The 13,654-nt window shown below is 38.8% G+C and overlaps 2 protein-coding genes across 4 annotated transcripts; one reads left to right on the top strand and one right to left on the bottom strand.

Moving 5' to 3' along the window:
• The first annotated feature begins 121 nt into the window (after positions 1–121).
• Mpc1 (mitochondrial pyruvate carrier) lies at positions 122–1,489 on the top strand. Of its 3 annotated transcripts, XM_015169346.3 has the most exons (4): positions 122–170; positions 257–370; positions 449–649; positions 893–1,489. In XM_015169346.3, the coding sequence occupies exons 3-4, from the start codon at positions 487–489 to the stop codon at positions 1,048–1,050; spliced, it is 321 nt and encodes a 106-aa protein (XP_015024832.1). In that variant the 5' UTR covers positions 122–170; positions 257–370; positions 449–486; the 3' UTR covers positions 1,051–1,489. The 3 variants fall into 3 exon arrangements, with proteins under 3 accessions (XP_015024832.1, XP_070063595.1, XP_070063596.1); XM_070207494.1 differs by lacking the exon at positions 122–170 and having other exon boundaries at positions 199–370; XM_070207495.1 differs by lacking the exons at positions 122–170; positions 257–370 and having other exon boundaries at positions 435–649.
• A 567-nt stretch (positions 1,490–2,056) lies between these two features.
• On the bottom strand, positions 2,057–9,643 carry Xrp1. The gene is made up of 3 exons (XM_002058634.4): positions 8,780–9,643; positions 3,361–4,124; positions 2,057–3,303 (listed from the first exon to the last, which is right to left on the bottom strand). Exons 1-3 carry the CDS (start codon positions 9,495–9,497, stop codon positions 2,713–2,715), a joined length of 2,073 nt encoding a protein of 690 aa, XP_002058670.1. The 5' UTR covers positions 9,498–9,643; the 3' UTR covers positions 2,057–2,712.
• Positions 9,644–13,654: the final 4,011 nt, after the last annotated feature.

Genomic DNA, 13,654 nt, shown 5'->3' with positions numbered 1-13,654 from the left:
GCCAATGATTTTTAGACGTGGCAGTGACTGCCACCATGGAGTTGCCACATCGTTGGAAATAGATGCATGCAGTGAATATTTAAAAAAAAATGACCTAAATATGCCAGCAATACGTGCTTGGCACTATTTGGCATTAGTTTATTTTAGTGCTGAACAGTTGTTGGTTTCGTGTAAGCTTTGTGTCCTACTCTCTAAAAACATATTACATTTACATAACTTTTGAACACAACTCAATACAAATTTTATTTTGTTATAGTATAAACACCATACCACTTTCTAAACGATTTGCAGCTAAATTAGTTAATAGTATCAACAACTACGCCATAGACGTAACAAAAACCAACAACAACAACAAGAACAGCAACAACCTGTAAGACCTTGAAATCTATAGTCTACACGCATATGGATTCGACGAGAACGCTAATCAGAATCAGTTTTTTTTTTCTAGTAACTCCAAGTGGAACTATCTACAGTGAAACAAGCACAATGTCAATGAGACGCTCAATGTCCAGCTCGAGCGCTGCCGAGTGGCGCAATTACTTTATGAGCACCCACTTCTGGGGCCCAGTCGCCAATTGGGGTATTCCAGTGGCTGCCATTGCGGACACATCGAAGCATCCAAAGTTCATCTCCGGCCGAATGACATTAGGTAAAGCTTTTGGCTGCAAACCCGTTTATCAACAGCAGCTGCTAAAAAAAATTTCCATAGTCTGCGGTAATCAGAGCTCTTGCCCAGACACATTTGTTTATGATACTTAATTCTGTGCTAATCAGAACGCAGGCACGCGCGATAAGCCTGATACAGGCACACGGCGTGTGCCCAGCCGAAATGTTTCCGATTAGGTGAATCGTGTGCGAATCTAATTGGGTTTATCTTGTTTCTTATTGGCAGCTCTGACGCTCTATTCGTGCATCTTCATGCGCTTCGCCTACAAAGTACAGCCCAGAAATTGGCTGCTTTTCGCCTGCCACGCGACAAACGCTACGGCGCAAACCTTTCAAGGCATACGCTATCTGAGGTACATCAACTCCCAGGAAGCAGCCGCGTAAAATGACAACAACACGGCTCGGCCAGCGCGCGATACCTTGACAAATACCTGAACAACAACAATGAGACCCACTGCAATCCAATCAGTCGACACGCAACAGCCCAATATAATTGCAGTGCGCCCTGCTCACGGCCTACTCGAGCTGCCGGAATCTCATCTTCAACTGGAGCCCCACCTGGTGTATGCTCCAATCTCTGTTCTCTGTTCATCGCGCGCTGGACACCAATTGGCTGCAGAGCGTCAGGAATGGACAATAGTTGCCGTGGTTTTGGTTCCAACAATAACATTATGAAAATAGTCTAATATTTGATTCAAAAGTTTTTTATGATTTTACTTCGTGTTATAAATCCCAAGTGCAATAAACAAATGAAAAATGCCTTAAGGCTTAAAAAAAAAAAAAGGAATTGTAAATGCCAAAAGAAATTCCTTTCTGCTCGAAACTAATAAATCAATTTATTTTCATGTATTTGTCAATTCAACCAGAAATGAAAATTCTAACTAGCCGATCGTGTTAGCGAGTGACTACTGTAACTCATTTTCAGAATGCTTTCAGTTAGAGTTGTGTCGTCTGGTTCAGACAAAGTTCGATTGAACGGGTCGTTAAAATGAACTACTGAAGTGATTAGTGAACTATTCAGTCGTTCATGAACGATGTATTCCGCACTCGTTCAGTCGTTCATGAGCGATGTAGTCGTTTATTAACAATATATTCGTTGGGGACGTTCAGTTCTTAAGAAAACAGAATAGATCGTTCATGATTGAATGCATAACTGAACCAAGCGAATAGTTCATGACCGACTGCATTGCTGAGCAGAATTCATTGTTCATGAACGACCGACTGATTTAGTTCACAGCCAGAAAACGAACGAGTGAATTGAACTAAAAATCGCCATTCTATTTTCGGAAGAAAATACGCACAGTAATTAGATTTTGCTATGACCTCGAGGACATGCATTTTATTTGAAACGTTTATAAGTATATAATATATATCTTAAACATGTTTGTGGAATATATTTATGCATTCTTAACAATATTTCATTTTTTTTTTGTTCTACATATTTTTTGATTATTTTTTTTTTTTTTTGTAACAATTTTTGTTTTCTTGTTAAAACGAGTATATATTTGTAATTGTAATTAATCGCTACTTCACGTGTTTTTTTTTTTGTTTGTTCCGTTTTCGTTTTGCCGTCGATTACGAGCTTGAAGATAGGTTTTGTTTTTTTCGATTACAATTATTTATATATATATAACATAGGTGTAAAAAACATGTGATTAAAAAATTTGACAAATTGCAAACATAATAAAATGTACTAATACAAAATTTTTAAAAAACCGTGCGCATTCTATGTGACGCCTTTGAAAGTAAGTATGCATAATCACTTAGTTGGTAACAAGAAAAAAAAAAAGAATTTTGTTTTCTAAAAGTTTTCCATCAATTTGTTCGAACAATTGATAATCTGTTCGGTTAAGGTTTTTGTGTTTTTTTTTTTTTTTTTTGTGCGGCTCTGTGCCGCACACATTACAGCGACTCCTTCAACGACAACAATCCCTGCTTAGGTATGGATGAATACTAGCTTAATTTAACAACTAGAGCTCTGCGTCGCAATATGCAACACTCGAGAGGTACGAGAGTTTGACTGACTATGGCATGGCTATGAGAATCTCAGTGGTCCGGCTCGGGCTTGACATACGTGCTATTCTTGTGATAGTTTCGCTTGAGGTATTCCTGGTAACGTCTGGCTTCCCGCATGACCAGCTGCAGCGTGTATGTTAGTTGTTCGTGTTCAGCCTGCAGATCTTGCTCCTCCTTCATCTCCTCGTGCTCGCGCTGTTTGGTCTTCCTGCGCGAGACGCGGCTAGCCTCGTTGTTCTTGATGCGATCCCGATACGCCTTCGCATCGTCCTCGGTCATTTGGGCCATCAGCTCTGGATCGGGTCCCTCCGCGTGCTCCTTGGCGGGACGTCCGCGCTTGCGCTTCGAACTGGAGTTGCCAGTGATCGATGTGGTGACACTGAACTGCGATGTGCTCGCTGTGGAGAAGGCGGGTGACACGGGCGCGGTTATGAAGCCAGCAAAGCCCGTCTGGCAGGTGGCCTGATGCGAACGCGTTGTGCTGCTGACCGAATAATTGCTATTGGGCGTGTTCGGCGCTGAGAAGTCGGGTAGTATGGTGAATGCGGTGTTATCCTCAGTGCTGCGCAGCTCCTCATAAATCAGATCCTGGTTGGTCACATTATTACGAACTGAATTGGCCTGCAGGAGAGAGTTAGTTAGTTGGCTGTTACATTTGTATAGAAGGCTCTCGCTTACATCGTCAAAGTTGAGCACCTGCTCGATGATGTCGGGCGTGTTGATGATATCGGGCTGGCTGATGAGCTGTGATTTGTTGATGTTAAGATGCAAGAGGTTGCTGCGCTTCATGGGCATCGACTCTGCTGCGTTCACGAGACCCGCCGCAGAGGCAGTGCGCTTGACGCCCAGGCACATGCTGGCTGGCGGAGCATCCTGGACGAGCACAGCACTGCAGGCATCCTCGTTAACACCATCCAGCTGGTGGCTGATGCCGAGCCCGAGACCGAAGCCGAGCGACTGCTGACTGGCGTTATAATAGTTTTCCATGCTGTTCTCATCCGCCAACATGGGCAGCTCGTAGATGCATTTCGTTTGGCTGGATGAGTAGAGCATGGAGCCTTGCGAGAAATTGCTGAGCATGGGATTCTCGGCGCTGGTCAGTATGTTGCCCAGATCGGGCTCTTCGCCCAGATTGCTTGTGATGTCGATGCCATTGCACATGGAGCCCATGTCAAGTGCCTCCTCCTCGCCCTCTTCCAATAGTTGAAACTGAAGTTCATCCATTCCGTTGATGTCGCTGTTAATGTTGTCGCTGTAATTGCTATCCATGTCCAGATTGCACTGATCCATTTCCTTGCGCTCAATGTGATCCTCGGCAATCAGGTTTATATCAAAGTCAAAATCAAATATATCCGTCTCAGTACAAATCTCTTTTCCAATCTCCCCGCTTTTGTTGCTGCTGCTGCTCGTCGACGACGTTGCTTCTATATTTTCCAGATATTCTGAGAAAATACAAATCATTATTAATACAAGCTAATACAATTCAAACGTGCATTCGAGTTGCTTTTCATAATTATTTTCACCAGTTGCCTTTGCAATGACCATCTTTTATAAGTATTTCGGCACATTCATTTAAGTATGCAATTGTCTAATAAGATTCCAATATACCAACTAGAAGTTGAATTCAAAATATGCTGCATACTTTCAAGCGGCTGCCCAATAAACAGACAGAGACAACTAGCTACACGCCGCAAGCTGACTCATTCGCTGTCTCGCTCGGCTCAACATTGTTGTGAAATTCAACAAGCGAAAACGAAGACAAAAATACAATAACAAATTGCTGCTTGAAGCGGCATTAAAAACATTTAAATACAAATTTTAGTTTAGTAAATAAAATAAATTCAATTTACATAAAAAAAATTGAAACATTCTATCCTATATTGTTAATTTGCAATAAGTTTTCTATTGGAGTGTCGGGGCACAGCTAGAAAAAGAGGCACCTAAATACAACAGAGAGAACGCGAGCGGGAATTGCGCACATGATGTTTGCTCAAAACAGACATGATCGTGCATGTCTGCTTTGCACAGTGTTTGCGTTTATCGAATTGGCCAAAGGGGATGAAATCAAATCAAAGGTGAATCAAATCAAATAAATGCTATTCGGTTTGTTTTTGTTGCTTGTTTTAGATTTAGCTGTTAATTTTGTGTTTATAACTAAATTTGTTGACCTTCTTTGAATAGGAGCATAAATTGATTGTCATTTTAAGTTGCGAATCGCATTGCAGCGGTAAAAAGAATCTAAAGTTCAATCTAAAAATGACAACACACTTGTTGCAGATTGGCAAAAAGTCTGCCGAAAAAAAAAAAAACAAACAAGCAAAAACGAATTATTTTGCCACAAAAATAAAGTAAATCTCTAATAATAATTTGTATATTTTCGAGAAATTAATTTAAATTTGTCCAAATATTATTTTTAGCATAAATATTCACCTTTTGCACGGCTTTGGAAACGGCTCTGCGCGCCGCTGTGAAGCGCGTTCTTTACGTATCAAACGGCCAACGACAACTGACTTCGTGTTGCAAACAGTCGCTTTTTATGCGGCTGTGCGAAGTCGGAGATCGCGAGAGCGTACGAACAGCAGCTCACCAACACATATGCACAACCTGCCCTACGCCAACAAGTGTTATTGCGCACTGCTGTTGTCTCGCTCTGGCCAATGTGTGTCTTACAGGAACTTGTTCTTGGACAATTACACTGTGTTTGGATGTATCTGATGGCCGTGTTACCAACCTATTATGTCTGACTGTGTGTAGTTTTGGCGATTTGATGCACCAATACGCTTGCATTCGAATTTCATCAGAGCGACAAAAGCTTTGCGAATTAATGTAACATTTAGAACAAATGCGTAACTAGCAAATGCACTTATGCGAACTATTCAATTGGCTTTGCTTGATAATTATGCGAAGTTATGTTTATCTATCCTGTTTATCTACTTTTTTGCAGCTAATATGAGTAAATCATGTGCGTTATTTTGATTTGAAAACAAACATCATTTTAATGTGTTTGCTATGCATAAAGATACATCATAAATATGTACATAAGCTGCTCTTCAGGGGTACCACTATGCGTATGCGCGATGCAAAAATATCTGTGTGCAATATGTCTACAAATGTATGGCTGTGTGTGTGCGCGTGTATGCTCAGAGAACACAACTGCCGGCCGGCACAAATCAGCTGTCCCGCTCTGTTGGCGCCAAAGAGCGAGACAACGCGAGTGTCTTTGATCGCTAACATACTGAGAGAGCGTACACATACTCCTACAAGTGGCTCTCACCGAACGAGCCTCTCACTCTCTCTCTCCCTCCCTCATATTTTTGCACATCATGCTAATCGAATTTCACAACAATGGGAGCAAGGATTGAAAATCTAACCATTCAATGCCAATGTCTTCAACATAAATAATTTGGATATTCATATATTAAAACTAAGTGTGTCTTATATTATTGATGAAAGTGCACGTATTCACTTTTATACAATTAACACACGTCAACAAGAAAAGTAGTCAAATAAATCTAGGTCATGAGTAAGCCCTGGCCTTTGCACTTGAATTATGACGTGTGATGTTTCGATAACCAATGACAATTAAAAGAAACTAAAAATTCAGATAAATACATACATATGTATGAATAAGTATGAATACATATAACGGACAGCAAATGGGCTGGACTTTTGCGGTTTGGAAGAGCGCGCGTCAATCTATTTTCCATTTGCCCATTTATGGAGACATTGTTTGATACCTAAGCAAAGGTGATAAGGGGAAATACGAAGGGGCTGGCTTTTGGATTGGATCTTGCTGCAGCCAATTAAATGCCTTCTCTCGCGCTCTGTGAGCTGGTCAAAGTGTCCGAAAATTCAAAAGTCTTCTTACAAGTTTATGTATTCTATAGATACTTTTAAATATCAAGATGTTTAATCGAAGGGGTTGAACAATATATATATATATATGCATGTAAGTACTGGACTATGCTCTTCTTAACATGTTTGGTAAACTTTGACAAATTTATGACCATATTTGGATATTTGGTAAAGGTATTTACCGCAAGAATAAAGGTTTTTCGTTTACGTAAATGCATTTAAGAATGCGTTGGGCACAAAATGCGCAGTTAATATTAATAAATTAAATGACAGCCTGGCAAAACGCATGACTCATTATTGTAAAAAAAAAAAATAAATAAAAGAAAGCACAAAACTCATGAACAGAAGGCACAAAAGTAACCTGCTGATAAGAACTGGAGAATAAACTAATAAAAATATAAAACAAATATGTCGAATTTTTTAGCATTTCTAAAACCAAAGCGAATAAGAATTCGCAATTAATTTTTGTTTTATGAAAAGAAATCTATATAAGTCTCATTTCACACAAAAAGTTTAGATTTTCCTATAATGTTTGTTAGATAAGAAAATGGCATAAAATATCTACTAGTTACAAAATGCACCATTTTTATGAGCTCGAGTCATTTGCTATAAAAATCACATTTGTTAAACCACATTATAAGAAACCGAAAACCGTTTAATTGACTGTCAATTATTATTAGAAAATCTAGCTATGACTCATTCACGGGTTTTCCATATGTAAAATTCAATTTGCAGAGACTAAAAGATACAAAGGCGGCCCAGCTGATACTATATACGTATATATATATATATATATATATATAATATAATATATATATATTATATACTGTATGCTTCAGTTTATTTATGCATATTGAGGTATGCATATATTTTCAGAGCGCAGAAAAAAAAGCGACATCATTTTCATACCAGCAAATACGCCTTCATATTGGATAGGTTAGCAATTTTTCTATAGCGAAAGTCGCAAACATGTTTATTAAAATTCAAAAAAAAAAAAAGCGACATCATTTTTAATGCATGTCAGGGGTATCAAATCTTGTCAAGAAATTCTTTATATATTATATATATACAATGGATCAGGTCGGTATATCCCACTTTCTATCTGTTCTAGACAAAGTAATCTCTCTGCAGCTTTAATCTCGACAAATTTTGGTACACTTACAATTAAATGCACAAATCTATTTTCTGTTCAGGAAAATCCCCACAAGTTTTCAGTGGAAGCAAACTCAGCACATTCGCAAGGGTCGTAGGAAGGAAGGAAGTTCTAATATTGATCCATAGACAAACTGTCTCTGAATAATTTTAGGTTTAGATAATTTAATCACGCAATCTTCATGGCTAAATTTCCCTTGATATCAAACTGTGTAGATAGATATATAGATAGACAGATAGATAGATGTATAGATACATTTAAATACGCTACGCCTATGTGAATGTCTCAACTATTCTGTGCAAAAAAAAAGTAACATCATTTTTGTTTGGAAGCCAAGCGGCAATCATATTTATTTACAAATTTTTGTCAAAAGCCTGAGGAATCGGATTATTCGAGCGAGTTTTGGAGGTCTCTTTTTTGTTAATATTTTGCTCAAATGAAAGAAAATAAGTTTGACTATTTGCTATAAATAGCTCTGCAGAGTTTCATGACGATCGATTGCTGATCAAGAATATATATATATATATGAATACTTCGCAGCTATCTACGTCTAAACGTGAGCTACTTCTTGACAAAATTATAATGCCCCCTGTGAGAGTATACAAATTCGTCTAAGACCATGTTTATATACCTCTTGAGTTCCTCATATAAAGTTGGCAATCGTTGTAGGACAAGAATTTTGGATAATTGAGAGAATTGTGAGCCTAAAATGAATGTGTGACCAAAAAGTTCTTTGCAGCCACAAGGATTACTGTGAGCCAGACTCTCGTCCGGCCCACATCCGTGGGGGCGCTGTGCAAGGAAAACTTTTACTCTATGAACTGCTTGGGGGTCGCAATGGGTCATTGCACTGTGATCTTCTGCTTCATCATTAGGTGGTAATGTACCTCGATGTCATAGGCCGAAACAGGCGACCGACCGAACCGACGGGCAGTCTAACGGGCGCCTGTTCACGGCCTGCTATCCGACTCTTTCTCCAACTGATTGTTTGGCCATGCATGAGAGTGTTGGCAACTCGTTTCGCTTTCGAACAGTAATGAGAGAGTGCTGGGTACAAGTTACGCACACATTAACACACACAGTACTCACCATCAATGAACACCGGAACATCTATCTCTTCAACTGTAGCAGTAGGCATTGCTCCACTCATATCCTGGCGGGACGACAGCATGTCTGCACCTGTCAGCTGTATGCCAGCCATTGACGCCAGAGTCTGGGGCGTGCTCGAAACCTGGACCGTTTGCGTCACCGTTGCTGTTGTTGTCAACGGCGAATCTAGGATCTGGTCGTTCGCGACCTGGTTTAGTATTGTTGGAAACCCTGAGCTGTTCGAGCACCGTTCTGGTGGGTATATTATCCCAGTCAATGGGTTCGCTTGACTCGCGATACGGGATGCTGTCGCCGAAGTTGTATAGTTTACTGAAGAGCTCGCCGTAGGCAAAGTATGTTTCACTGAAGCCGTTGTTGGTACCGAGCCTGGTAAAAAGGGTATTCTGATAAGACGAGTTCGAGGCGCGCTCTCCTCTGTCCTGCTGCTCCTGCTGCTCCTGCTGTGCGTGGGCACCTTGATCAGTATAATTCTTGGATTCGGCTGCGTATTTATAACGATCGGAATTGTTGTTGTTGTTGTTGTTGTTGTCGATGTCAACATGGGCGAATCCCTCGTATGCGCTATTCTCTCGATTCTCTTCGGCGAGCAATTGCAATTTGCTGAGTAGATTCTCTCGCCAGCGGCTATTACGTTGCTTTTCTGCTGTCCCCTCGCCTCGTATGTTGTTGCCTGTACTCGTGCCGGCTCCTGGATCATCAATATTATATCTTTGGGATTTTCGGTATTCCGTCTGTTTGCCGCTTGTGCAGTTGCCGTTAATATAATCGGAGTTGTTGTTCTTGTTCTGACAGTTGTTGCTGTTGCTCTTGGTCTGATCGATGCTGTTGCTGCTGTTGCTGCTGCTGCTGTTGCTGTTGCTGTTGTTGTTGTTGTTGGATTCGCTGTGGGGCCTATTTTGGCTGGCTTGGAATTCGACGCTGAATGCCATTTTGAACGTGGCTGATATATTCGCAATTATTGTCAAAATTTCAATTGTGTTTTTTGCGGTGAACGGTTTTGATTGGTTTCGGTTCGACAGGATTTCAAAATTAGTACAAATTTTTAAAATTTGTACAATTTTTTATATATTTTTTTTATAATTCAGGATATGTCGTTGAGTGGAGCAAGCGCATTTTAGAGTTTTGTTTTTTGTTTTTGGTTTTGGTTTTGGTATTTTTGGTTTTTATGTGAAAGAAAGTAGACAAGAGAAAAAAAGATTTCGTTATTACACAGATCGACGACGTTGTGAAGCGCGTTTCCATTTTTCATAGGCCACGCGCAACATTATGTTGTGGAATGTGCAAAATGTTGTGTACGGGGGGCAAACCCCAGAGAGATCATGGGCATATTGTCAATTGGCCAGAGACATCAACATAATGGCAACTAATAACTCGCCTTGATATCTCCGACCATTGAGTTTTAGATTAGAGCGATTCTTTTTTTAGCTGGATTCGTACAGCAAATGAATGAGTTGTGTGAGTGTTGGGTGTTTTTTTTTTTCTGTTTTATTATTGTTGTTGTTTTTTTTTTTTTTTAGGCGACATTCATGTTTGTTAGTAATGTTTTCCATATGTTTTCCTTTTTTCTTTTGCCTTTTTTTCTCCTTGTTTTCCCTTTTAAATATATACATATTTTTTTTTCTTTTTTTATGTACACTTTTTTTTTTTTTTTTTTTTTTGGATTACTCCTTTTTTTAAATTTTTTTTTTTTTTTTGGAATTATTCCTTTTTTAATGGAATTACTCCTTTTTTGGATGTACTCCTTTTTTGTTGGGATTTACTCCTCTTTTTTTGTGGGAATTACTCCTCTTTTTTTTTGTGGGAATTACTCCTCTTTTCAATATACATATATTTTTTCATAAAACATGCTTAAAAACTAGCCAGTGATCGTTATTTAAAACAAGCAGGCATGATTCTTACATCTAGAAGGTTAAAGGATTTGGATACTCACTTTTAATTGACCGTTAGAGAGAAACAATGAAATTGTTAGGGAAACTCTAAACAAGCTCTAAAAGAGTCGTCGACACAACTTCCTTTTAGACTGAAAACGAAAAGAGAATAGTTTATATTATTTATGGATTCCATAAGTACTTAGATATATATACTAAGTGATGTATAAGTGTGTGTGTGTGTAATCATATACATACATACATGTGTAATGATAGCACCTGAAAAAAAGCTGCGCACTTTAACAAGAATTATCTATGGAGCGTAAATTAGGCGCCCTTTATGAAGTGCTTCCTTATTCGATACACCCTGCAAAAGCGTGATACCCAGCTTTCGTGCCCCCCCCCCCCCCTTCACCCTTTGCGTGTGCAGAAGATGGCCAAAAGCAAAAGCTACAAATTGAATTTCACAATGTATGGGCGATAAACAAAATGGCCGCCAAGTGGCAGTTGCCAACGCTTGACGCCTAATCAGTCGTTAGCTACTGCCGATCGCGGGGCTGCCAATGTTAACGGCAATTATCTATGTATGTATGTATGTATGTGTGTATGTATCTCCAGCGTGCGCCACCCTGGTGCCATTTAGATAATTGTACACACACACACACACACACACACACACACACACACACACACATCCCCACATACGTTAGTCTTTACGTGTGCCTGCAGATAATAGGGCATATCGCAATCTTGTTGACATATCAAATCGTTCGCCAGAGCAACAGCAAAAAGCAATTATTAATTGCTGGAAAAACACCAAGTACTAACACACACATACATACACACACATATAGCGCGCGCTATAAAAAATTATCCCACTCCCCCAACCATTTGCAATACAGAAAGCGAAAAAAAGAACAATCAAATACACATGTAATTATAGGCACGAAAAAAGCCTGCCTCAAAAAAATCCCCTACCACAAGTTTGCGCTCGTGTGTATGTGTGTGTGTGTGTGTGTGTGTGTTTCTGTGTGGGAATGCGCATCTGTGTGTGTCGTCAGCTGCTGACGTCTGCGCGATAGAAAATCTTTGTTACGCATAAACAGTGTGCATGTGTATATGTACGTGTATTTACAAAGGGCATAGTGGGCTGTACGTATGTACGTATATATGTATGTATGTATGTATATATGTATGTATGTATGTATGTATGTATGTTTGTATGTATGGATGTATATATGTATGTATATATGTATGCTTGTATGTAGTCATATATGTATGTATGTACGTATGTATGTATGTACGTATGTATGTATGTACGTATGTACGTATGTATGTATGTACGTATGTATGTATGTACGTATGTATGTATGTACGTATGTATGTATGTACGTATGTATGTATATATGTACGCATGTCATATATATGTTCGAACTGTAATTGTTGCTGGCACTTTACTTAATTCAATATGGCGGCCGGCCGCATTGTTAAACACCACGAAGAGCTTTGGCCATATAGTATATGAAACTGAATCATACTGAAACACCAAATATATGCCTATTTCCATAATAACTTACATAAATTTGTAACTTGTGTCCTCAAGCGCTGGTGGCCGGGTGTTAAAGACCTGACCGACAAAATTCACTTGCTTTTTTTTTTTAGCGACGCAATTTATTGGGTGGTTTTTTGAACCACCACTTGAATGTCTCAACGCTCGTTGCCGTTGCTTAAAAAAATGTTCACCGACAAAATTCGCAGTTGTTGCTCCACGTAGAACAACAACAAAATTGTAAGAATATAAATTTTCAACGATTTTTCTTCAACACTTTCTATCCTTTGATAGGAGTTAGCTGTGTATGGCCTTTGTATATTTAACACTTTTCACATTCAATAGCAAACCGAGCTGAGTGTGACTCAACTGCTTGCTTGTAGTATTCACTTGATATTAAATCGACGGATCGCTACGAGAACCGCCAGTCGAGTCAGAAAAGTGCACCAAACTGTGGCAATTGTAATCTGACGAATTTAGTTTCGTTGTGAAATTCAAAAAGCACAGCGACAAACCAGTTTGCCATAGCCAGATAACTGGCTGGGCATGTGTGCGTTAGAGCTTTACACAGATACTCTTGTGCGCTCGCAAAGGCGAAAGCTTCGTGTGGAGCGTGCTTTTGCTCACAAAAGCCACAGCAAGGTTCTGCAGCGAAGAAATCTTGTTGGAACTTGTTACGTCACCACAATCAGAAAAATGATGTATTTAGAAATAAAGAATTCATTAGAAGTGATACAAAATAGAAATATGATATTAATACAATGTGTGTCAAATGCAATGCTACTACCTATAAACTTGATAAAAAGACACAATTTTCGTAGCTATAAGTTTTGAATGTGTGACGTCACAATTTTACTTTGGCTTCAAGTGCTGTACAATGCGTTTGTGCAACAATTGCCTGGCACCTTCTCAACCCTGGCCACAACAAACAAGTGTATCTGAGGTTCGCCGGCCGGCCGGCAATGGCATCAAATATATATATATACATACATACATATATATAAAGGACAACTGTAGCTATATTTTCATGTAGAAATGTACATACATCATACATAAGACAGATATGTACATACATATATAAATACTTATGGAAGAAGCCTTTAAATCTTTAAATTTAAACAAGGAATAGAAATGCGCACATATGTACATATATATGTATGTATCTGTGTATTTCTTTATATATTTATATGTATATGTATTATGGACTTATGTAGAGCGCAACTGAATATCATATACATTCATATGTAGATATATTTTTTCTCTGAGATGTTAAAACAGTATAATATACATAATCAAATTAAATAATAATAACATTAATTTAAAATATTTCAATGAATTTAATTCACAATAAAATATCAACAAGCCAAACTGAAGGACCAAATATATTTCTTATATCCCGGCATAAAAATACGTTAAGAATTTAAATTTTTTTTTGCA

The sequence above is a fragment of the Drosophila virilis genome, chromosome 2 (assembly GCF_030788295.1).
Source record: "Drosophila virilis strain 15010-1051.87 chromosome 2, Dvir_AGI_RSII-ME, whole genome shotgun sequence".
NCBI lineage: Eukaryota > Metazoa > Arthropoda > Insecta > Diptera > Drosophilidae > Drosophila > Drosophila virilis.
This window is presented reverse-complemented; position numbering and strand designations above follow the sequence as displayed.

Excerpts from the sequence above, each read along its gene's own strand:
- Xrp1 (XM_002058634.4), bottom strand. The coding sequence starts at position 9,497 with ATGATCCAGGAGCCGGCACGAGTACAGGCAACAACATACGAGGCGAGG. Across the intron at positions 4,125-8,779 it reads TGTTCCGGTGTTCATTGATG|AATATCTGGAAAATATAGAA; the intron begins GTGAGTACTGTG and ends GTATTTTCTCAG. Across the intron at positions 3,304-3,360 it reads AGGTGCTCAACTTTGACGAT|GCCAATTCAGTTCGTAATAA; the intron begins GTAAGCGAGAGC and ends TCTCTCCTGCAG.
- Mpc1 (XM_015169346.3), top strand. The coding sequence starts at position 487 with ATGTCAATGAGACGCTCAATGTCCAGCTCGAGCGCTGCCGAGTGGCGC. Across the intron at positions 650-892 it reads CTCCGGCCGAATGACATTAG|CTCTGACGCTCTATTCGTGC; the intron begins GTAAAGCTTTTG and ends TCTTATTGGCAG.